Source organism: Phocoena sinus, chromosome 8, assembly GCF_008692025.1.
Source record: "Phocoena sinus isolate mPhoSin1 chromosome 8, mPhoSin1.pri, whole genome shotgun sequence".
Taxonomy (NCBI): domain Eukaryota; kingdom Metazoa; phylum Chordata; class Mammalia; order Artiodactyla; family Phocoenidae; genus Phocoena; species Phocoena sinus.
The window spans coordinates 105,241,748-105,266,749 of record NC_045770.1 but is presented as its reverse complement, the minus strand read 5'-3'; the positions used below and the strand labels follow the sequence as shown (position 1 = coordinate 105,266,749).

General features: G+C 51.2%; 1 protein-coding gene across 4 annotated transcripts in view; it reads left to right on the top strand.

The window, feature by feature from the left end:
- The window catches only part of CHKA (choline kinase alpha), a 61,368-nt gene extending 36,994 nt beyond the window's left edge, over positions 1–24,374 (top strand). For 2 of the 4 annotated variants that reach the window (XM_032640212.1, XM_032640211.1), the window contains 9 exons: positions 4,438–4,551; positions 8,917–9,050; positions 9,444–9,548; positions 10,533–10,591; positions 12,180–12,267; positions 12,663–12,771; positions 15,568–15,674; positions 17,040–17,121; positions 23,141–24,374. In XM_032640212.1, coding sequence (XP_032496103.1) covers positions 4,438–4,551; positions 8,917–9,050; positions 9,444–9,548; positions 10,533–10,591; positions 12,180–12,267; positions 12,663–12,771; positions 15,568–15,674; positions 17,040–17,121; positions 23,141–23,200 — 858 coding nt within the window. In that variant the 3' untranslated portion in view covers positions 23,201–24,374. Of the gene's footprint in view, positions 1–4,437; positions 4,552–8,916; positions 9,051–9,443; positions 9,549–10,532; positions 10,592–12,179; positions 12,268–12,662; positions 12,772–13,125; positions 15,495–15,567; positions 15,675–17,039; positions 17,122–23,140 lie in introns of those variants that run through there. The other 2 variants (XM_032640210.1, XM_032640209.1) reach the window with 1 other exon arrangement.
- The last annotated feature ends 628 nt before the right edge of the window (positions 24,375–25,002 follow it).

Below are 25,002 nucleotides of genomic sequence, written 5' to 3'. Positions count from 1 at the left end.
GCCTGACCCCCGCCGAGCTTCCTGGTCTCATCTCACAGCGCCCTGCCCCTTCCCTGCTCGCCAGCCGAGTGGCCCTAAGCTGTGTGGTTTCCTTCCTGCCACGGGGCCTTTGCAGGTGCTGCTGCTTTGGCTGGAATGCTCTGCTCTTCAATCCGCACCACTCCCCCCACTGCTACTTACAATTGGGATCTCGGCTCCCAGGTTCCTTCCACAGGGAGCCCCTTCCTGCTCTCTCATCTAGGTTTGCTCCTCCATTTGTGCTCCGACAGCACCGAGTGCCTCACCTTTGCACTTTCCGTGACTGTAAGTTTCCGTACTACGTGTTAATGTCTGCCTGTTCTTACGGGATTCTAAACTCAGGGCGGGATCCCGCAGCTTGTGCACACTCTTCTGTCCCTTCCTCTCGTTAGTCCAATGTGCCCTCGCCGCCGGGGACCCGCGTCACTGCCACACCTCCTCCTCCTCCTGCGCCGGCTGGATCTCTGCTCGGGGCCCAGCAGGCAACAGTAGTAGGTGCTGTGATTTTGTTTTTGATCCTCTGCGTCAGAAGGTGGGCAGTTGGCTGTCAGAATGGGGAAGGTGGTTTGTGTTCCTTGAGCCTCTTTGAATGGCCGGTCTCCTCCAGCGGGAGGCCTGGCTCCATTCCCATTTGTGGTGCTAAGCCTCAGGAGGGGGCCAGCGAGTCTGGTGGGCTCATCTCCCTGGCCTGCGCTGTGTGTGTCTCACCTTCTTTGCTCTTTGGCCTCCCCTCCCCACCAGAGAAATGCTGTTACGTCTTCTCAGGAGGGTCATAATCTCGATATTATTGCTGGACTTTTTAAAGGAGGAAAACCACACAGATGAATTGAGAAGTCAGTCTAACCCTCCCCCAGCCCCCCACCCCGGCCCCTCCCCCTCTCCTGCCCGCTCTGCCCGGGTCTCCGTCTGACCCTGTCCCCGTTGCTCCCAGAGCCACTCTTGGTTCTGTCACCGACAACTTCTGTGTTGCCAAATCCAGGGCCCACTTTCCTCTGCCCCCTGTTCGCTGTCTCCACAGCGTCTGACACAGGACATGCTGTCGCCCGTCCTGACAGCAGGCATCTTCGCCTCCCGCACTACCGGCTGCCCCAGTTCCCCTCCTGCTGACCCGGCTACATCAGGGGGTGTTAGGTTGCCGTGTAAAATGGGTTTCTTGCTGTAGGCACAGTCGGTTGGAAACATTGCTGTAGGTGCTGGGCGCCCTCAGGCTCTGTGCTGCGCCTCTTCGGCCAGTTCGTTAGCTTTAACGCTGTCTGTACGCCGAGGACTTTGTATCTGGCCCAGACCCCGCGGCAGCCCCAGCAGCTTCTCCGGGCTGATTCGGTCCTCTTCTTCCTCGGTTCCTCTGCTCCGCGCATCGGCCCCTCCCAGGCCTTGCTTTGCCCCCGTCAGGGTCACCGTATCTGCTTGGGGGTGGCCACCCCGTCACGCTCCGTCAGGATACCCTCTGCTCCTTCTCTGCGCTGCCCCGGTCTGCCGATGGCCCTGCTCGGTTCCGGCCGTTTCTGTCCCTGGAACACAGGCTCTGTCCGGGCAGCAGCCACGTGTGTCTTGTTCTTATTGTTTCCCTGGGGCTTAGCACATGCCGGGTACAGAGTATATGTCCAAGTTATATTTGGGGGGGTGAATATATGAATGAGTATTTCTGAAGCCATCGTGATTCGTTTCAAGTTGAGGTATGGAGCTGCTCTCCTGAGAAAGCAGGACCAGCCGTGGGTGGATGGTGGGGGCCGAGCCTGGGTGCTGCGGGCGGCGGACCGGGTCACGCCCTTGCGCCTGTGCTTCACTGAGCTCGCTTTCCTTGAGGGTTTGGAGACCTGAGGATACCTGCTGTCCTTCGTAACCTACCCATCTTTCTTGCTTGTGACTTGGCATTTTCTTTCATTTCCTTCCTCTCCAAATTCTTCCCTCCACACACCGCCGCCCCTTCTTCCTACTGTGAATAAATATTGAACTGCAGTATCACAGAAGAGCAAAGGTGTTTCTTGTCCACAGTGTGCAGAGCAGTGCTGAAGAGAATTGGAAAGTTCTTTAAGTCTCTTTCCATCTTCTCTCCACCATCCTGGCACCGGGTGGACCCTGCTCTGGAGGATCCTGGACAGTGTGGCTTCGGCCCCAGTACCAGTGATGGTGCCACGTGTGAAGTCAGCTCCCAGCAGACTTTGCGCTGCATGGGCACCACGCACACTTCCTGAAGTCATACTGTGGGTTAAATCTGTGTCTAGAACTAGACATTTCAGACGTAAAGGGCTATTTCGGATTGGCTGCACATGTGTGTCTTACATATGCCAACCCCAGTGCCCTCCAGCTTAGTCACTCTACACAGAAAAAGGTTGAAAAACCAAACTTTAATCCTGGCAAAATCCTGGCTCCGTAGGACAGAGGAGATCCCGATCCTACTCTTTGGAAACAGTTGGGGAGTGGGTTGGAGTTTTGAGGTGGGAGACCGTACAGAGGGCAAGGGGCTGCCAAGAGCCACTGCCCGCAAGTGGCCTGGTCTGGGCCGAGCCCGACACCTCCTCGTCCACGATGCCAGCCTCCGATCGCTCGGGCGGGCGGCAGCAGAGGGTTCGCTTCCCGTGGGGTGTCTCTGAGGCCGGAGTTGAGGTAAATGGGGCCAGCACTGACCGTACCTCCTGCCTGGGTTTGCTGTGAGGTCAGGTGAGTGAGTGAAAACATTTTGCCAGCTCAGTAGAGCTGTTAGGAATTCGTTCTCATTCTCTAAGCGTTTAAGAAATAAAACCCATCTGGTCGAATCCTCCTAAAATCCATTAACTAGATAGATCAGTGCTGTGTCTGGATTGTCGTTGTCTTAGTCTGCGCGGGCTGCCAGAAAAAGCCACCTGGGTTTATTCTTCATAGTTCTGGAGGCTGGAGGTCCAAGGGCAGGGTGCCAACACGGCCAGGTTCTGGTGACGGCCCCTTCCTGGCTTGTAGATGCCGTCTTCTACCTGTGTCCTTACGTGGCGGAGAGGGAGGCAGAGACTGAGAGAGAGGGAGAGAGGGCAGGCTCTCTGGGGACTCCTCTTATAGGGATACTGACCCCGTCAGGGCTCCACCCTTGTGGCTTCACCTAAATCCATCACCTCCCAAAGGCCCCATCTCCAAATAGCATCGCACTGGCAGTGAGGGCTTCAACCTCTGAATTTTGGGAGGACACAGTCCAGTTCATAGCAGTCATATGTACAGAACTGCAAATTAGTGAGTAGAGATTGGGCCTCACAAGGTGATGATGGTTAGATCATAATTGTGGAGATTATACAAGATGGTGGATGGATTACCAACAAACCCATTCTCCCCAAAATGTAAAAGTGACTGAATTACTTTTTACTTTAATGTGGCCCCATGTCCTTTGGAAGTAGCTTTTCTTTTTTGCTTTTTGTTTTCTTCTCTCCAACTTTAGAATCATGTCCCTGCCTGATGAGTTTGTCCTGCTAAGTCTCTCCATCATTTTGGTAAAATGAGTGTATTTTAAAGAGCTCTGTTTTATTGAGCAGTTTCTCTGAGATCCTGTCCCCACGGCCCCTTTCTGAACAAGGGGTGACCTAGAATCACCTGAGAGTGTTTCCAGACCACACCTGGTGCCCCTCCCGACACATCGACGTAGAAGCTCCATCTGTAGAAGCTCCTTAAGACGCTTGGGTACAGGGCTCCTTCCCGCCCTTCACCCCAACCGATGGAAACTCTTAAGCTGTAATTTCCTGCTTAAGGGAAGAGGACCAAGGAGTGGATTTGAATTGAGACCAAAAGGTGGATTTTGAAGGCAGAATGGCTCTAGATCCCACTTCGTTATTAGGAGTAACTAAAGGCGGAACGTAGGAGCGTCAAAGAGGTGTAGACAAGAAGACAAATGTTAAACGACAGAGGAGACTGGGGATAAGAGCAGAAAACCGAAACCTTGAGCGCCCTGTGCTAGGGTGCACTTTGGCATGGGCCCCGCACCTCGTGGGGGACCCCGCAGGCCAGTTTCATGGGCAGAGGGCCCTTTGAACCATTTTCTTTCCCTGGGCACTCTCGACCGAAAAGCAGATCAACCGTCACCAGAATGGATGGAATTGTTGTGACCTTTGATAAGATGCCAAGGGTGAGACTCATATGAGTTTTAAAATAAATAGAAGCGATAAAATATTGATACTGTTCTATTTTTGGAACCAGTGACCTAAATTCAACTTGAATTTTAAATCTCATCAATATAGTGTGATGTTTGCCAGCAGGGGTCCTGAAGTTTACAGACCTGTTTCTTCGTATTTAAAGTGGGGACAGTGGTAATAAAAACAACGATTGGTAAAAATAATAATGATGATGCTGCGCCATCAGGGTTGCTGTGGGAGTGGGCGAAACGGCTCGTGTGAAAGGACTGCCGATGCCTGGCTCGTGGTCCACACTCACTAACCGGCTGTGTGTTGCCATCTGTTTCAGGGCGCCGAGGCCATGGTTCTGGAGAGCGTTATGTTTGCCATCCTTGCAGAGAGGTCACTGGGGCCAAAGCTCTTTGGCATCTTCCCCCAAGGCCGCCTGGAGCAGTTTATCCCGGTAAGATGTGCGGAAGGCTGGTCAGGTGATGGGAGCCACAGCGAGAAGACAGAGTCTGTCTCGTCACCGTCAGTGCAGGAGCCCAAGGCACTGTGGTCCGAAATAGTAAATGTGGCCTATGTTATCACAGAAGTAAAGAAAAACAAAATTTCTCTTGAATTTACATCAAAACCTCTGTCTTTCCTGCAAAGATACGTTCATCCATTCAGAACCATGCAGGCAGACCTTGTTTAACTGAGCTTCGCAGATGCTGGGTTTTTACAAATAGAAGGTCTGTGGTGGCCCTGCATTGTCAGACAATGGTTAGCATTTCTGAGCGATAAGATATTTTGTAATTAAGGTATGTACATTGTTTTTTGAGACATAATGTTATTGCCACTTAATAGACTGAAGTGTAGTGTAAACATTACTTTTGGACACGCTAGGAAACCAAAAACTTCACATGACTCGCTTTGTTGCGGTCGCTTTACTGTGCTGGTCTGGGACCGGACCCCCAGAATCTCCGAGGAGGCCTGTTTGTGAAACCTAACAACTTCCGGGCCTCGGTTATAGAACCTGCTGCAGGATGTGGCCCTGCCCGCACTGTGCCACGTGTCTGGTCTTTGCCCTGCGGGCCCCACCACTGTTCTTTCCCTTGTCTCCCACTGCCCCCGCCCCCTCACTTTAGGGTCTCCCCTGCCCTCATGTGCCTGTCAAGTTCCTTCACATTTCAAGGCCTTGCTCAGATCCTCTGTTTGCAGGACTGTTTTCCCTTCCCTGCTGTGCTGAGGCGTTGTTAGTGTTGTCCTAGCATCCGCCAGTGTGCCTCCTTTAGAGTTCTGTGTGCATAGCCCCCGCCCTGTGCCCCGTGCCCTGTGCCCTGAGCCCCAAACCCCGAAGAGGGCTTTAAGCCTCAAGAGTTCCCTACAGGGCTTCCCTGGTGGCGCAGTGGTTGAGAGTCCGCCTGCCGATGCAGGGGACACGGGTTCGTGCCCCGGTCCGGGAAGATCCCACATGCCGCGGAGCGGCTGGGCCCGTGAGCCATGGCCGCTGAGCCTGCGCGTCCGGAGCCTGTGCTCCGCAACGGGAGAGGCCACAACATTGAGAGGCCCGCGTAACGCAAAAAAAAAAAAAAAAAAAAAAAAAAAAAGAGTTCCCTACAAAGTTGAGTGTGGGGCAGCTCTGGGCCTCGTGACCGGCTTGTTTGGGTGGAGATGCCGAGCCTTGCTGGCCTGTGTTTCCGCTCGTGGAAGGGCACCCCTTCTTTTTTTGGGGGGACACCCCTTCTTGAGCTCTGTGAGCTCCCTAAGGGCTAGGGGCTGCTGCCTTCATGTCTTGCCTCATGTGATGTCTTGGCCATGAGAGGCCTCGGTGTGCAGGGCCGCCCGGTACAGTCGTGCAGGCGGTGCAGAGCACAAGGACACCTGGCCGACAGGGTGCTCTGCTCGCCAGGCCTGCGTCCAGCGGGGGCTGGAGGGGGCGTGGTGCCCTCTTCTCGATCACACGTGGTGCCGTGTGTGCCAGCTGCCAGCCTGGGGCGTGTTTGAAGGAATGGATGTACCTCCCTATATGGAAGAGTCCTTTCAGTCTTTTCCCTGGTGCCTGGCTGTAGGTTTTTTTTTTTGTTTTTAATATAAATTTATTTATTTATTTTTGGCTGCGTTGTCTCTTTGTTGCTGTGCACGGGCTTTCTCTAGTCACAGTGAGCAGGGGCTACTCTTCGTAGCGGTGCGTGGGCTTCTCATTGCGGTGGCTTCTTGTTGTGGAGCAGGGGCTCTAGGCTCATGGGCTTCAGTAGTTGTGGCACACGGGCTCAGCATTTGTGGCTCACGGGCTCGAGAGTGCAGGCTCTGTAGTTGTGGCGCACAGGCTTAGTTGCTCCGCGGCATGTGGGATCTTCCCGGACCAGGGCTCCAACCCGTGTCTCCTGCATTGGCAGGCGGATTCTTAACCACTGCACCACCAGGGAAATCCCTGTAGTTTATTTATAGTTTTATTTGTAGTTTCCCATTAAAGACAGTAACATCTGTCTAGCATGAGAATCAAATGAGATAGCAAAGTATTAGAAAGAATTTTGGAAATACAAAACACTTCGTATGGTTATAAGTGCCAACGTGGATCCATCTCAAAAAACATAATGTTGATAAAACCAAATTGCAGAAGGCTACAAATGGTATCATAGCATTTGTATAAAGCCCAGTAAAAAGCACAATACAAATTGTTTAATAAATACACACGTGGGCCGCTCTCACCTTCTGCGATGGCCCACACTCTGTCTGTGGAGTGTGTTTCTCTCTAAATAAATCCACTTCTTACCTAAAAAAAAAGTTTTTTAAAGGGGCTTCCCTGATGGCGCAGTGGTTGAGAGTCCAGCTGCCGATGCAGGAGACACGGGTTCGTGCCCCAGTCCAGGAAGATCCCACATGCTGTGGAGCGGCTAGGCCCGTGAGCCATGGCTGCTGGGCCTGTGCCTCCGGAGCCTGTGCTCTGCAACGGGAGAGGCCACCACAGTGAGAGGCCCGTGTACCACAAAAAAAATAAATTTAAAAAATAAATAAATACACATGTGATAAAACTTCCCTTTTTAGAAAAGGTAGAGAACCAGTGAACACAACTTAGAATAATGGAAACGTCTCGAGGGGAAACACAGCTCCTTGAGATCAGGGCACATAGGTGGTTATGTCTATGGAATAGTTACTGTTCTCCTGTTCTTTTTGTTTTTTGGGTTTTTTTGTATTTTTTTTTTATTTTATCTTTATTAAATTTGTTACAATGTTGCTTCTGTTTTATGTTTTGGTTTTTTGGCTCCCTATCTCCCCACCAGGATCGAACCCACACCCCCTGCATTGGAAGGTGAAGTTTTAACCATTGGACCGCCAGGGAAGTCCCTGTTCTCCTTTTAAAGTTTTAAAGTTCTATACTCGTGTACACGTTTACTACATAACATAGTAAAGATTTTTAAAAAATTATTTTAAAATGCTAGGTTGAACCATATGAAACTGCCAGGGTTCAACTGTTTCTGCCACCAGAAACAGCGACTCCATTTGCCTCAGCCTGTCAGCGTGTGTTATTTCCAGGTTTACCCTTGACCGCTGAATGGGGTGAGATGAAGTCCATCTCACCTGTTCCCATGGCTGTCCTCCAGCAGACATACGAGAGCAGTGACCTCTGAGAATGGTAGTCAGTCTCATATTTCTTTGTGCTGGGAAAAGAGCTTGGATTCCAAGATTTGTTCACGTTTGAGCACGTTAGCTTTAAATTATCCCTGTTGCCAAACCAGTTACGGGCATTCTTTAACAGAGCCGAATGAAAGCTGTGCCAGCTGCCCCGAGGAGTCCTTGGTGTCCCGCCGCTAGACCCAGAGTTCCCTGTCCTTGTCGCCACTTGATAACTTGGGAGATTCTGGGGTTGAGGGGAGGATTGAGCCTGATGCTTTCAGGGAGCTCTCAGCTCCAATCACAAGGCACCTGCCATCTTTTGAGACTTCCATGGCTGGGTGCTGGCCCAGGGCCTTGACCTGCAGCATCTGCTTTAGTTCAGAGCTCCCTGTCGGGGACTTGATGTCCTGGTTCCCATTTTACAGAACCCAGAGAACGAGGCACAGAGGTATCAAAGTACACCCTTGGCCACATAGCGTTGAAATGAGTGTTAAACCCAGAATTTGAGCTGGGGTTTCTCTAACTTGGGGACACTCACTCTTAACTCCTGTGCTGTATGGCTTCGGATTCTCAGAAAACTCTCTCTTTGGGTTTTGGTAGGGAAGTGGTTGGTTTGGAAAAGATAAGAGGTGCTCCCGTGGGTAGCCGTGAAAGCGCAGCCAGGACGAGTGTGACCGCAGGCTGCACTAGCAGAAGACGGAGGAAGCCCCCTGCCACACCTGTCCCTGGTCGGCTTTGCCCTGAGAGCCTGCTCTGGGCCAGTCTGGGTGCTGAGCTGCCCCGAGGGCAGGAGTGGGAAACCCTCGCCCCGAGCGCCTGGTGCCCCTTCTGCTGGGAAGCTGTTCTGAGCACCACACCGCCTGCCCTGTGTCTGGGAGGAGGGCTGAGCCGATGGGGGAGCTGGACGCGGGCCACGGCATAAACTGCTGACGACCCGGCGCTTTGAGCCTAGGAAGGAGCCCCCCGCAGTGTGGGGTAGAGTGACGGGAGAGCAGGACCATAGGTGCGTGAGAAGGACTTTGTCACAGCGAAATGGACCTTTGTGGCTGGCCTGCCCCTCCTTGAGAAGTGCTGTCTGCAGGGCACAGTGCCCGTTCTGAAGGAATTTTGTGCCCTGGATGAGACTTAGATGCCCTACAAAGACGCTTCTAGCTCTAGGGTTGTGTGATCTCACGCTTCAAGGTTACCTGGATGAATGCCATTTTCTAACTCCCCTTTTTAATTCCAGAGCCGGCGATTAGACACTGAAGAATTAAGTTTGCCAGATATTTCTGCAGAAATAGCTGAGAAAATGGCCAGATTTCATGGTATGAAAATGCCATTCAATAAGGAACCAAAATGGCTTTTTGGAACAATGGAAAAGTAAGTGATCAGCCGCTGGGCTCTCACCTAGCTTCCCGCCGGTGGCTCCCAGGGGTTCCAGAGCAGCTCTTGCTTGCCATGCGGGTCAGAGGCCTTCCCCAGTGCACCAGCGCACAGGCTGTCCGCTGGTGATGATTATCTCATGAATAAATTGTTCTCGAGTGTAAAAATCAATTCCTGAACCAGGAAAGAAGGCTGTTTGCAGAAGTGCTCCTGAACAGGCTGGATGGGCAGAAAATCCACATCCTAGAGTGTGCTGAACCCCAGGCCCTTTTCCCTCCTCTCCATCTGGGGTCAGGGGCCCTGCGGGTTTTGCATGGTTACATTGAACTAGAGCCCCAAAAGCAAGCTAGGTGAATTGAGCACTGATCCTTTGTTCCCCTCTTTTGCAAGATACCTGAATCAAGTGCTGAGAATTAAATTTACTGGGGAATCCAAAGTTAAGCAGCTCCACAAATTCCTCAGTTACAACCTGCCTTTGGAACTAGAAAACCTGAGGTGAGTGTTTGCTTCCATTTCCTAACTTAGTAAAAGTGCGTCTGTCCAGAAATGTAAATGTTCTTAGTCACCACACCTGCTTTCAATGAACGTTAGGAAGCATCACCTGAGGCTTGGAGTTTTGTGGGATGAGTTTAAACAGATTAATTCTGTCATCTGGGATTACAGTTTTACATGAGTGGCTTCACGGAGGAAGTAAAATTCCAGAATTCTAGTCCTGGTCAGTGACTAGGGCGGTAGGTTTTTTCTGAAACAAAAACGAAAAACAAGGGGCTTCCCTGGTGGTGCAGTGGTTGGGAGTCTGCCTGCCGATGCAGGGGACGCAGGTTCGTGCCCCGGTCTGGGAAGATCCCACATGCCGCGGAGCGGCTGGGCCCGTGAGCCATGGCTGCTGAGCCTGCGTGTCCGGAGCCTGTGCTCCGCAACGGGAGAGGCCACAACAGTGAGAGGCCCACGTACCACCAAAAAAAAACCAAAACAAGAACTATGGGGGCAGGCCAGCGAGTGTCAGCCGATGAGGGGAACAGATCAGCCCAAGCTAGCAGGGGATGGAGTAAGAAGCTTGACGCTGGTTTCTGAGTAGAGGCTACGCGGGTGTCTCCAGGGTGCGGGGGGCACGCAGGCTTCTAGCCTTCATCCATCGCCTGAGTGTCAGCATTTCCACCTTTAACTACTCACATATTTGAGTGTCTGCTTAGCCAGCATCAGGATGGGTTCTGAGGAGATGTGACCAAGACAGTCTGCAAGGAGCTTCTCTTTTGTTAGGAGAGAGAGAAAATAAGTAAATAAAAAAATGTCAGGTTGTGATGAGAGCTGTGAAGGAAACCAGAGGTCAAAACAGACTGACACAGAGGGCTCTGCCTGGGGTCCGAGGTCAGAGGGCTCCGAGGAGGGCCCCCCGGAGGGGGGAGAGCGTGTGCAGAGGTCCTGCCACGGGAGGGAGCTGAAAGGGTGAGAAGTAACAGCAAAACCTTCCTTTTCCAGATCATTACTTGAATCCACTCCATCTCCAGTTGTGTTTTGTCACAATGACTGTCAGGAAGGTAAGAAATGCTGCCTGTTAGGCTGAAGGTGGGGCTCGTGTGTCTGCTGAGAAGATTCCCTCCAGTGCGTGTGATAAATGCCAGGTGCCCATGAAGAGAGGGTTAGGTACATGGAATTATGGCACAGCCATGCACAAAGTGTTGTGTGACTATTAAGAGTGAGCTCGAGTTTTATACAAACCAACAGAAAAATCTCCAGGCTACATCAATAGGAGAAAAAGCAAGTTTTAGAAAAACATGTAGGGTATCATCCCATTTCTATAAGAAATAATGTGAGAATATCCACTAAACCTAGAGCTGGGATACACGAAGTCACGTATTTGTTCAGTGTTTAACTCCTTTCGGTAAACATGTCAGTTGGCTTTGTCAGTCTGAAAGGCGTCAAAGAGGAAGATGGCCTCCTCGACCAGTCTGGGGGCGCTTGCCTTCTGCACCTGCAGCCCACCACACTGGCCAGAGCCCCCTTCTCTCTCAGCATTGGCTCACATGCTTCTAATGACTTCGGGTTTCTCTGCTTTAAAAAATTGCACTCCCATGTACCCCTTACTGTAACCGGACTCTACCCAGTGTTATTTCAAACATAACAGTTTCGTCAGAGGCCCCATCCGGCCGGGCACCTCCCCCCGATACTGCCATGGCGCCTGGCTTTGCCTTGCTGTCCTCATCCTGCCCAGCGCAGCTGGCTCAGGTCCACCCTCGGGCCCTTTCCAGGCTCTACGGCTTGTTTTTAATTTGGAGAAGAGTCCCTGGTGAAGACTTGTCATCAGTGAGACGTTAGTTTGAGCCAGAATACCTGTTACTAATTAGCTGATAATTGCTGGGCAAGTCGAGTCAAGCAGCCTCGTGTGTGTAGCGGGTGATGGTGAACGGCCCAGAGGTCGCCGACGGGCTGAGGGAGGCCCCCGCCGGCCACGGCAACACGGGGAGAGCGTGGAGGGGGCGGGAGCTGGACACTGGGTCTGGCCCCGGTTCTCCTATCAGTGGCTCCCGGAAACGGACGATGTGTGCCGAAAAGCCTTGAACCTGGCTCAGCAGAGCCCACCCGCGAGCACCACCGTGAGAGATGCAGCACGTTGGGTAGAGCGTGGGCCTCTCCGAGCATGTGCCTGGTGGGCCAGTCTGGCAGCCAAGCCCCTTCTGCCCAGAATTCAGCCTAAGGGAAAGAACTATGGTCATGGGAGCACTGTCTGTGCTCTCCTCCTTGGGGGCAAAGCAGTGGGGCCTGTGTGGACACCAGGGCCCAGCTTCCCAGCTGGGGGCCACAGCCCCGCCCGCCTTGGGGCTGCTGGGGGTGCCAGAGCTACAGGGTGCCGAGCAGACCTTTCCCTTCCTGCCCCCGTGTGGAAATGGGGGGGAGCCCAGGCCACGCTGCTCTTGGGGTGCTGGCAGCAGGGCTCTCAGGCCAGGCCTCCCAGGTCAGTGCTGCTCCTGACACCCTGTCCCCCCGTCCCGTGACTCGGCCACGTCCGCTCGCTGCGTGGTCAGGATGCCCTTACCAGGATCAGAACCACCCTGGGTTGGTTGACCTGCGCCTTCGATGACAGAACGTGCCCAGAGCAAAGGTCGTGTCATCCAAACCTTTTTGCAGGTAATATCTTATTGCTGGAAGGCAGGGAGAATTCTGAAAAACAGAAACTGATGCTCATCGACTTTGAATACAGCAGTTACAACTACAGGTAAAGTCAAATGTTTTTATTTCAGTATTCTGTATGTGTGCGGAACGAAGGAGAAAGTAGGTCACGATACCATCCTGAGTTGGAAGTTTCCTCCCTGGAGGCCAGCACTTTGTGTCCCAGCGGCCGCAATGGCCGCGTGGGGCAGCGCAGCCTGTTCTCAGCTGCGTCAGTGGGAGCAGGGGCCAGGTCCTCAGAATCCAGAACTTGGCCTTTCATTGGCTTCACCAAAGCACTGACCGCAGGACGGCACTCCTGAGCGGTTGCTCCAGACAGCGGGCCAGGGTGCTTTGGTCTGTCCCGTCACTGAAGCATTCATGCTTTCGGGACCCCGGGGTCCTGGGGGCGCTCGCAGCGGGGCTGCTGCCTCATTTTCTGTGCCTCTCGCTCTTTTTCAGGGGATTCGACATTGGGAATCATTTCTGTGAATGGATGTACGATTATAATTACGAAAAGTACCCTTTTTTCAGAGCAAACATCCTGAAGTATCCCACCAGGAAGCAACAGGTAGGAGACTTGCGTTTGTATTCAGTACACTTACGAGAAGTAAACCACATACCTCAGTTTTACCCAGTCAGAGATGATTACAGCTTCACTTTTAAAGATGCCCTTTTAAAACCATGGAGTTGGTTAAGCAGGTCCTTTTGCTTTAAAATGTTATTTTGTGTCAAGATACAGACTCAGTATTTGAGTCCAGCCTTTTTAAATCCCTGTGCCAGAGGTAACCCGCGTCCAGTCAGAGAGGAGCACAGCCTCCTTTGTGATTCCTTCTAGTGTTTTCCCAAAGCCCAGCCTCCCTCCTGCTCTCTAGCCTTCTTTTGGGGATCACTGACTTGCCTCTGTTTGTTTCACTCTGTGCAGGCAGAAGTAGTCTTGTGGGCACCGTGGTTCAGTAGCTGTTGCAGTGTTCACAGACCCCTTTCCTGTCCTGGGTTATGCGAGTCCAGTGACTGGAGAATCAGTCCTGTGGGAGTCTCTCCCCAGGAAGCCCTCTGTTCCATTCTTCAGCCTCTGCCGAAGCCTTGGGTTGAGGATGAGTATGTAGTGATGCAGAAGCTAGCAGGCTGGGGAGAGGGGCACTGCGCCCACCTTTGCCAGCCTTGCAGGGCAGCAGCTCCGCCCGCGCTGGGCGGCCCTGCCGCCCGACATCCCTTCTCCCGGGATCCCCGCCTGGTCAGAACGTTTCCCAGGGGCCGGGGGTGAGGACGGATGCAGTCAGTTGCTGCAGTAGCTCATTCAGGAGAGGTTTCTCGAGCACTTGCCTGAGTTGGGCATGGGGAGAGTCTCCAGCAGGTGGCCACGCTCAAGGGCAGCCGTTCAAATACAGCCTTGCCGTGTGGCCAGACCTGGGCTGCTCTCTTCTGGCCTTATTTTCAGGCAGACCTGTTGACCTTGAGCGTGTCCAGAGCAGAGTGACCGGGACGGTTTTGGACCTCAAGTTCAAGCTATGTGGGTAGGAAGGGTGGGAGAATGTGGGGCTGTTGACCCCAGGGAGGAGAACACAGCAGGCTTCAGGTTCCTGCCATGCTGAAAAGAAATTAGACTTTTAAAAATCACTGGGCAGGCAGCTCCAGAGATGAGAACTCTCAAACCAGTGAGGGGAGATTTTCAGTAAGAAGACAGATTTCATTTTAGTGGAAGGCGGCAGAGCTGTGTAACCCCCAACACTGCACAGCAATGGAAATGTAAAGAAGCTCCATTCCTGTTTTCTGAGAGGCTTTAAAATCACATGCAAGTGTTGGTCTCTATCAGATACCCTGTCTGTATCTACTGAGGTAATCTCATGCTTTTCTGTCTTTAATCCATTGAAGTGTTTTAAAATGTTAAACAATACTGAAATTCCTGAAATAAACTATTTGAATGAGTTAACGTTCTTTTGTAATGCTCTGTTGGATCCAGTTAGGCAATTTCTTATTTTAGGAGATTTACATCTATGCATATATGTGAAACAGGACTTTAATGTTCATTTAAAAAAGTATTCATACCTGCTTTTGGAATAAAAATTATACTAGTCTTACAAAATGAGTTGAGTGTCCCTTTTTATTTTCTGAAACAAATTTATCTAAGATGGTGTTGTTTGAAAGTTTGGTAGATTTTGCCCATAAAACCATCTGGGCCTAGAACTTTTGGGGGAGGGAGGGTCATTAATTACCACTTTCTTAGGGTTTCAATCTCTTCAAATTTTCTATCTTCATTTGCCACCTTCAGCGTTTAGGGTCTCCAAGAAATTAAACCATCTAGGGTGGTGGTTCAAGCATGGGTTCTAAAAACTAATGGGCCTGGATTTGAATCCCAGATCTGCCACTGCTGGTTGTAACGTACTATTTCTGTGCCTCAGTTTTCTCATCTGCAGAAATTATTTTGTTGTCGTGGGGAGTGTGCCTGTTACACAGAATTTAATAGGTATCAGCAGTCATCTTTTTTGTGCCAGGTTTACTTCAGAACCTGCGGCCCCCTGCCTAGGACAGTGCTTGATCTTGAATGATGCTTTCTGGTGGAGGAGGGGGCGTAGTGTAAGAAAGCCGACTTTAGAGCAGGAAGATGGAAGAGGCGACACAGGGAAAGGGTGGGGAGTGCCTTCCAGCCGGGTAACCAGGTAGCAAGGGTTCTTACAGGGGAGAAAGACTGACGGCTGTTTTCTTCTTTACAAAAGCAAACAAGCCGAGGTTGGCTGTGTTCTGCTGCCTTTTGATATGGTATGAAATAGTGAAGAACAGGGGCTCTCATAAATCCTAATTCATATGTAGACTCAACGTGCAGCCTGGTAGAACCTTAGGGTAAACTGTGTCTTCTCCAAACCAGAATCAGACACTGCCAGTTTATGGACATAAGTGTGGAAATCATCACAGCATCTTAGGCATGGAAGGCCCCTTCACAGTGCCTGGTCCGGCGCCTGCCCTGAGGCAGCATCTGCTGACGAGCATCAGGGTGCCCTGGTGCCTCGTGCCAGCGCCGCGTGGAGCAGCAGCCGGGCTGGGGAGGTGTGGAGTAGGCCGACCCCGCTTTGCGGTCAGTGGAAGACAGGAGTGTGAGTTAGAAGGAACAACTCTACCTAAATTACTTTCCGCAGAAGCAGTAGTGGTCTTGCCGACAGTACGGCATCGAGTCCATTAGTTCTCTGACTGTAACCCGGTGAACCCAGCCGGGTGGGTGAGCTCCCTGGACCACGCCCCTGGGCAGAGCAGGGTGGCGGGCTTTGCTGACGTCCGGAAGAGTCACGCTTGACGTGTGCACTTCGTGACAGCATTGACATCACCTGTTTTTAACCATCATTGATCCTAATGTCATTGCTTTTTTTTTAAGCTCCATTTCATTTCCAATTACTTGGCTGCATTCCAAAATGAATTTGAAAACCTCAGTAATGAAGAAAAGTCCGTTATAGAAGAAGAAATGTTGCTTGAAGTCAATAGGTAATTTTTTTCCTTTGTCGGTTTGTAATGATAGCTTCCCTCTTTATAGTGCGTACTTGGGATGCCTCCTTGCAAACAGGAGTATTTTAGGAGCTCCCTCATGACCATACATCTCGAGGTCTTGTACGTTGTCAAAAACAGAATGTTTGGTTCTTGTCCACGTGGCCGAGTGTGTTCGGATCCCCCAGATTTCAGCACACAGCCAGTGAGGAGAGCAGGGTCTGTGCACTAGGTCCGGGAGCGAGGGTGGCGTTCCGAACCGTCATCCCCACCGTGGACTCTCCTGCACAGCCGCTGCCGCCAGGGCCTGCACACTCTTCTCACTCGTGCTCCTGGAGAGCTGGGTGCCACCAAGTAACATGGTTCTCCTAGAAAAGAATTAAAAATCTGTTTTCTCAACAGCTGTCAAAGCAGGGCTGAGAAAGCTCCAGATTCCGCAAAGGTCTAGATCACTGTGTTCTCACACTCACTCATCTCTTTGGTCAGGAGGCCTGAGTTATTCCTAATCTTTGGGGTCTTCCATGAGATTATTTGTTAACAGTGACGGTTTGAGTGGCTGTGGCCCTCCTCCCTCAGCATAGAGCGCCTCCTTCTTGTCCTCGGAACTGTCCACAGTCCTCTCATTGAGCTGAGGCCACCCTGGTGGCCCCTCGGCTCCGCCTGCAGAAGAGAGCTTCCCTCCCTGGTTCTTGATCGGATGGAAATAGGAAAGCGGAGGTGGAGGAGACCCAGACAGAAAGGGTAGCACCAGGGGATCTAGTGGGTCAGGGATGAAGAGAAGCAGAGTCAGGTCTGGTGAGGGCGGCACCGAAGCCCTCGTTCCTGAATTAGAGCTTTTATCTTTATCGTTTTGAGAACTTGGATTTGCAGTGAAGAGGAACGTGGCACAGCCTAGAGGTGGGGAGCTGGCCACACCCTCCTCCTGATTCACTTCCAGGGGAGAGGGGCATGGGGGATGGCAGCAGGCTGTCTGGAGGCCCGCGCTTTCCTCCACCTGTTGCTGGTGGGGTAGGGGCCGCCAAGGCTGTGCGCTCACACGCTTGCCAGAGGGTTTCTCTCCCTGTGTGACCCACGCTTCACCAGCAGCGGCCACTGAGGCCTCCAGGTGGGTCCTGCGAGTGTTCCGTGTGCCAGGGACAGGGAGTCGGGGTGTTCGCACCTGCAAGGTCACTGGCCAGCGGTGGGGAGAGGACGGCTGTGGGCTCCTGCTGCTCTGTTGCCGTGGAATATCGTCCCACTGGGTCGGCCAAGGCAGACAGTTTGCACCCAGATGAGTTAGAACGTCCATCTGGCAGGAAATGATGTCATCGGTCCTCCAACTGGTCCCACACATCTCATGTGCATTTCCTGCTTTTGTAATTACAGGTTTGCCCTTGCGTCCCATTTCTTCTGGGGACTTTGGTCCATCGTACAGGCCAAGATTTCATCCATTGAATTTGGGTACATGGTATGTTTTGGGGGTAGTTTTTCTCTTCTGCTCCCAGGAAAGAAATGCTTCCATGTACGTGAATGCTCGGCAGTAAATGCCTGTTCCTTCCAGGGGGTTACCTGTTCCCCTCCGAGTACCTGAACCAGGTGACCAGCACCAGGACAGCGGGCTCCCCCCGGGGAAGCTGGGGGAGAAAGGAAGGCTGCATAATTGAAGCCACTTTTGCTGCTGCTGTGTCTGCCTGTGGAAGTTGCCCTCACTCCCAGGGCCAGCAGGTCCCGCAGGTCCTGCCTCCCCTGCTTCAGAGAAGTGCTCTGTGGTCCTGTGGTTCTGATGGGGGATGTAGAAATCCAGACCCTTGAGGTCCAGCCCCGACCTCAGTCCCTTCTGACAGCAGGGACACTGAGTGAAGGAATGGTGGTGGAGTTACCTACCGTGCCTTGTTTTATTCACCTGTTAACACCCCATCCTCTGGCCCTACAGCACCCGACTTAAGAGTTGGAAGCTGGTGCTGATTGAGTTAGACCCGCTTTTGTGCAGCAAGTTTGTACCAAACCAGGCTGTCTTTTTATTCTAACCTAAGCGCTGTCCTTGGCATTTTACTTTGCTCCATAGTGAATGGTGGGGGGCGTCCTGGGGCAGGGGTGCACACAGGTGTAGCGAGCACCTTGCTTTGGGACAGGTGGTGGGAAAGGACTGGTGCATTTTGTTCTCCTCAGTCCTCAGTGAGGATGGTTTCTGCTTCTAGGCAGAAGATTTGGTAATGCACAGATGCTCTTAGGCAAAAGAAGGGGAAATTTGGATTTTTAAAGCAGATTTGGAGTCATGGTTAGATGTTACTGTAAGACAAAGTGGACTTCAGAGAAGGAAAACCACCGAAGGTAGAGAAGGGCGTTGCATCCTAGTGAGGGCATCACTTCATCTGCAGGACATAGAGAGACCCTCAGTGCGTGTGCCCCTGAATTCTTCAAAAGACACAGAGCAGGGACTTCCCTGGCGTCCAGTGGTTAAGACTACGCTTCCACTGCAGCGGGCACAGGTTCCATCCCTGGTCAGAGAACTAAGATCCCACATGCCGCACAGCACAGCCAAAACAAAACAGACCGAAAAAAAAGACATGGAGCAAAAAGTGACAAAGCTGAAAGGAAAGGGGGAATCTACTATTCACCAAGTAGATTGCACACCTCTAGGTAGCGGGTGGACCCAGGAAACCCTGCCACAGGCAGGGTGGACACCTGAACATCATCACCCCAGCCAGCTCAACCTGACGAACACAGGTGGAGCCCAAACAGCTGCAGGACAGACATCCTTGTCAGAGAATGTGGAGTCTTCCTCAGGATAGGCCACAGGCTGGGCTGTGAAACAGGCCTCAAATGTACTGCAGAGTAAGTTCTCTGACCACAGTGCAGTTTAATTGGAAATCAGTAACCAGCAACCACAAAAATATCTGGAGAATTCTCAGTTATTTGGAAATTAAACTGTATACTTCTAAATAAACCCTGGATCGAATGAGAAATTACAAGGACAATTAGAAAATATTTGGAATTATAATAAAAACACAACATACCAGAATTTGTGGGATGCAGCTAAAGCAGCATTTGGAAACATACGGCTTTGCAGCTTAAATGTTGTCTTGGATATGAAGAAAGTTCTCAAGCCAGTGATATAAGCTGCTACCTTGAGAAGCTAGAAAGAGGAAAACCAACTAAGCCCAAAGTAGATAGAAGTAGAATGAAGGTAAGAGCAGAAATCATTGAAATGTAAAATGGACAAAAAATAGAGAAAATTAATGATACCACAAAAGTATTTATAAACCTCTGGCTGTACTAAGCAAGAAAGCAAAGAGAAGGCAAACATTACCGAAACCGGGTACAAAGAGAGGCCGTCACTACAGACTCTATAGATGTTCAAGTAGAAGACGACGATGAACTGTGCCCGCAGATTTGACAACCTGCCTGAAATGTGCCAATTTCTTGGAAGATACAGATGACCAAAACTGATGTAAGAAATGGCCATATAGTTATTTAAATACGTTGAACCCATAATCAGAAACCTATAGATTTGGGACTTCCCTAGTGGCGCAGTGGTTAAGAATCCGCCTGCCAATGCAGTGGACACGGGTTTGAGCCCTGGTCCGGGAAGATCCCACATGCCACGGAGCAACTAAGCCTGTACGCCGCAACTACTTAGCCTGCACTCTAGAGCCCGTGGGCCACAACTACTGAGCCCGCACGCCTAGAGCCCGTGCTCTGTAACAAGAGAAGCCACCGTGATGAGAAGGGCACCGCAATGAAGAGTAGCCCCCACTCGCCACAACTAGAGAAAGCCCACGCGCAGCAGCGAAGACCCGATGCAGCCAGAAATAATTAATTTTTAAAAAACCATAAATGCTACTAGCCTCCTTAGCCACGCATTCAAGGCTACATACACCCTCTTAAAAAAAAAAAAAAACCTATAAACTTCAGGTCCTGGTGAATATCATCAAATATTTAAGGAAGAAATAATAACAGCCCTACAGACTTGTAGAAAATAAAGGAAGAGGGATCACTTCTCAACTCATTCGATGAGGCTAGCATGACCCTGACACCAAAACTAGACAAGGACATTTCAAGAAAACTGCAGATCACTGCTTTTCATGAACATTACCCCAAAACGATTATCAAAATACTGGCAAAAAGTAAATCCAACTTATGTAAAAGGATAATATTTTATGACCAAGTGGCATTTATCCCTGGAATGCAAGGTTAACGTCAACATTTGAAAAACCTATTAGTGTAATTCACCGTATTAACAGAATAAAGGAGAAAAACCATACAATCATCTTAGTGAATACAGGAAAAGCATCTGATAGAATTCAACACCTGTTCACGATAGAAAGTCTCAGCGAACTAGTAATAGAGGAGGACTTCCTCAACCAGGTAGAGGGCATATACACAGCTCTTGTACAGCTGCCGTGGTAATGGATGGTAAAGCACTGAATGCTCCTCCCACCTCTGCCCCAAATATAGAGCAAGGCAAGGGTGTTTGTGCTCACTTCTCCTCACGGGCTGCTGGGGTGCCTAGCCAGCAAAGGAAGGCAAGGAAAAGAAAGAAAATGCAGAAGTACCAGAAAGGAAGAAGAACTGCCTTTATTTCTATAGGTGACGTGATCATGCATGTGAAAACATATAGAGGAATCAATAGGAAAGCCATTTAATAACTACTGAGTGAGTTTATCAGGGTCGTAGGATACAAGGTCAGTATGCAAAACCCACTTGCATTTCGACGTGCTAGAAGCAACTGTAAATGAAAACTTTTTAATTGTGTTTACGATGGCGTAAAAAACTTGAAATACTTAGGGATAAAATGTTTCAAGTATGTGTATGATCTGTATACACTGACAACTGTAAAACTTGCTAAAAGAACCTAAATAGAGACACCACACCTATGGATTTAGAAGACCTAATCTTTTTTTTTTTTTTTGCTGTACGCGGGCCTGTCACTGCTGTGGCCTCTCCAGTTGGGGAGCGCAGGCTCAGCGGCCACGGCTCACGGGCCCAGCTGCTCCGCGGCATGTGGGATCTTCCCGGACCGGGGCACGAACCCATGTCCCCTGCATCGTTAGGCGGACTGTAAACCACTGCGCCACCAGGGAAGCCCCAGAAGACCTAATCTTAAGACTTCCATTCTCCCCAAACTATCTTCTGTTGTCTCCGTGACCCCAGCAAAATCCCCACAGGCTTTTGGTAGAAATTGACAAGCTGATTCTAAAACGTATGTGAAAATGCAAAGGCCCTGGAACAACTAAAACACTAAAACTAACTAGAACCACGTTGGAAGACTTAGGCTACCTGATTTCAAGACTTACTAAGCACAGTAATTAAGGCCATGTGGTGTTGGTCGTAAGATAGACATAAATCAGATGGAACAGACTAGAGTTCCCAGAAATAGACTCCTCCCTACACATATAGGTAACTGACATTCCACAGAAAGGCCAAGGTAATGCATTGTGGAAAGGATTAGATTTTCCAGAAGTGATGCGGGAACAACCGAATAAGCCATATGGAAAAAAATAATGAACTTGAACTTGCGCTCTACACAATGAAACAGATGACAGACCTAAAGGTAAAAGCTAAAACGGGAGAGAAGCTTCGTAACTGTGGCAAAGATTTCTTAGGTCACATAAAGCACTAACACTCAAAGAAAAAAAAATACAGTAAATTGGACTTAATCAAAATTTAAAACTTTTGTTCTTTGAAAGACACCATTAAGAAAATGAAAAGCCCAGCCACGGACTGGGAGAAGATAAGGCAAATTTATATCTGACAAAGGACTTGTATTTAGAATATATAAAGAACTCATAACTCAGCAAGAAACCAAACAACCTACTTTATAAGTGGACAAAAGATTTGAACACTACACAGAAGGTAAACTAATGGCCAGTAAGCATCTTTTCATCTGCTTGATACAACGTCATAAAGGAAATGCAAGTTAAAGCCCCAGTGAGATGCCTTGCACACCCAGGACAACGGCTAGAACTTAAACTCACGATACCAAATGTTGGCAAGACGAGCAGCTGACCTCATACACACACTGCTGGTGGGAATGTAAAAGGGTGAAGCCAGCGTGGAAAACAGTTGGACAGCCTCTTATAAAGTCAAACATACACTTACCGGGACCTCCCTGGTGGCGCAGTGGTTAAGAATCCGCCTGCCAGCGCAGGGGATACGGGTTCAATCCCTGACCTGGGAACATCCCACGTGCCGTGGAGCAACTAAGCCCATGCTCCACAACTACTGAGCCCATGTGCCACAGCTACTGAAGCCCGCACACCTAGAGCCCGTGCTCCACAACAAGAGAAGCGACCGCAATGAGAAGCCCGCATACCGCAATGAAGAGTAGGCCCTGCTCGCTGCAACTAGAGAAAGCCCGTGCGCAGCAGCGAAGACCCAAAGCAGCCTCCAAAATAAATAAGTAAATTTAAATCGACTGTACTTCAATAAAATGAAAAGTTAAAGAGAAAAAAAACAAAAAAAGAACCCCTACACTTACCATACAACCCAGCAGTCCCTCTCTTTGGTATTGATCCAAGAGAAATGAAAGCCTGTTTCCCCGCCAAGCTCTGTATTCAAGTGCTCACAGCAGCTTTATTTTCAGTAGCCCCAAACTGGAAACAACCTCCATGCCCATCAGCAGATGACTGGGTGAACACACTGTGTTGGAGCCATATCACAGAAAACTACTCAGCCACGAACACTGCCGCCCACGGCAGCGTGGATGTGTCTTAGTCACAAGCCAGACACCAGAGGGGACGTAGCGGACGATTACGCTCACGTGGAAGCTTTCTGTCGTGATCTGGTGGGCTTGACTACAGAGACCCAGGAGGACCTTGAGGGTGATTGTGGTGTTGGCGTTGAGCTAGGTGTGTGCATTAGCGGACACCGCACGTTTTAAATGAGTTAAGTTTTGTGGTATATAAATTATACCTCAACGTTAATTTTTTTTGAAGTGGTGCTGTAATCTTGGCAGTTAGCGCTGCAGACTTTTCGATTTGGAGTGGCCCTTAAGAGACTGTGTTCTGCACACCGGTGGGCAGACAGGGGAAGGGACCCAGGGGCCCGGTAGCTGGCCAGGTTTTCTCACTTCCCTCTTGGTGTCCTTTTAGTAATGGTGCTGCAGCAAACAGGTGGCACCTACCGTCTGTCTACCCTTGCTAACGCCCCAGGGACCTTGGGCTTTGACAGAGAAGCCTCTGTTGTGTCCGTCAGTCCGCGTCTGTAGCATGCAAGGTGAATGAGTCGGTGAACCATGCTACACCAGATACATAGACGGAAGTCCCGTCTCCTGTCTGGGATGGCAGGGCCGGGCCGGCGCAGCTGATCGAGTGGGGAACGTTGAGGGTAAAGGGAAGGCGGTGACCGGGGCTGCTGCCGGCGGGAGAGGACCGTCCTGAGAGCAGCGCGGCTCCTGGATGGCCTGCAGCACACGGAGCTGCTCTGCTCTGTGCCGGGGGGCGGGCGGGACCCTTGGTGAGGCCCCTCTTCCTTCTGTCTCCTAGGAGTATGCCCAGGCCAGGTTTGATGCCTATTTCGACCAGAAGAGGAAGCTTGGGGTGTGACTGGGGAGGCCTGCCTGCGCTGCATCCCTGGACTGCGCGGGGGCGGCCGAGCCCGAGGCTCCCTCTGTGCTCCAACTACTGTACCTGTAGCAAGAAGGCGCAGACGTCTCGCTGCCGAACACAGATGTGTATGATACGAGAGACTGTATTAAAATTGAGGAACATTTATTTCATACCCTGTTTACGATTTCTCTAGGACTCTGACGTGAGATCAGGAAGCAGAATTATAGCACACTAGTGCAATAGTGCGACACCTCAGACCCCCTAAATCTAGAGAAGGCATTTTCTACTTCAGTCAGGTGGGGCAGACAGCAGGAGTAAGCAGTGTCACTGCAGGTGCCTTCTGGTTAATGTTGATCTTTAAAGGATGTGAATGACCGCCCTGGTGAACAGTGCTGACCGGGCTTTCTGTAGGTAACGGGTGTGTAGGGCGGCGAGTGGGCAGCGACCCTGCCGATGCCCCGTGGCCTGACCGGGGTCCTGGGAGATGCAGACCGCCCCCGAGGTGCGGGGCGCACAGAGGCGGGGATGACCGTGGCTGCCCGCTGACTGCTGCCTGTCATCCGTGTTTTCCTCTGCAGGTGAATCTCAGATGAATCTCACCCTAACTGGATGCAGCCCCGCCATGCCCTCTAACTGAAAGTGCTTTATTAACCCCGGCTCAGGGGCAGGCAGTGGGCCGTGGCCACAGAGGGCCAGCAGGCTGCACGGGGACACGTGGACACACATGCCCACCCCGCCCCCCCCCCCCACTGCCCAATCCGCTTTCCTGGTAGGGAGCGGGCTGCTTTGTCCCACACTCAGCAGCCTTTTCCCCTCCACCTCTGCTCAGCCTGGAGCTGGGCTCTTGTGACAGGGCCAGCTGCCTGCCCCCAGGCATGGTCGTGCCCCAGGGAAGCCTCCTGTCGCCCTGGTGCTGGGGCCTCGGTGTGCTGGGTGCGGGAGGGAAACCTTGCCCTCACTGCTCCCCAGTGTACCTCATGTGTTCGTTCTGGTGGGAAACCACAGCCTATATGTGGAGTATGGGGGCGGGGATAGAGTATAGCTGTGAAATCCGTATGTATTAAAAGTCCTTTGGGATAAATTTTTTTTTCACTCTTATTTGTTTTTTGTGCATACATTCCTGCTGCCACAAAGACTGTACTATACAAACAATAAAAAAGATAAAAGCCCATCCTCTGCTGTCACCCTCGGATGCGTCCCTAGTCTCGGGGAGGTCTCCAGTGCGTCCACCCGGCTCCAGAGGCGAAGCCCTTGGGCGGGAGGGAGGGGGGGAGCACCGGGCTGTCCAGGAGGGAACTGAGCGGCTGGGTCAGGGCAGGAGGGGGACTTCCGCTGCCCGGCCTGCTAGACACCGAAAGTTTTAACCAGGTGAGTGTGTTATGATATCCCAGCAATAAAACTGAGTCCTAGGGACTTCCCTGGTGGCACAGTGGTTAAGAATCCGCCTGCCAGTGCAGGGGACACAGGTTCGAGCCCTGGTCCGGGAAGATCCCACATGCCGCAGAGCAACTAAGCCTGCGTGCCACAACTACTGAGCCTGCACTCTAGAACCCGTAAGCCACAACTACCAAGCCCGCGTGCAACAACTACCAAAGCCCGTGTGCCTAGAGCCCGTGCTCCGCAGCAAGAGAAGCCACCGCGATGAGAACCCCCCACACCGCAAAGAAGAGTAGCCCCCACTCGCCGCAACTAGAGAAAGCCCACGTGCAGCAACGAAGACCCTGTGCAGCCAAAAATAAAGTTTTTTAAAAAAACCCAACAGCCCTAGATGCTGCTGCCCTGTGTGTGAGATCTTAGAA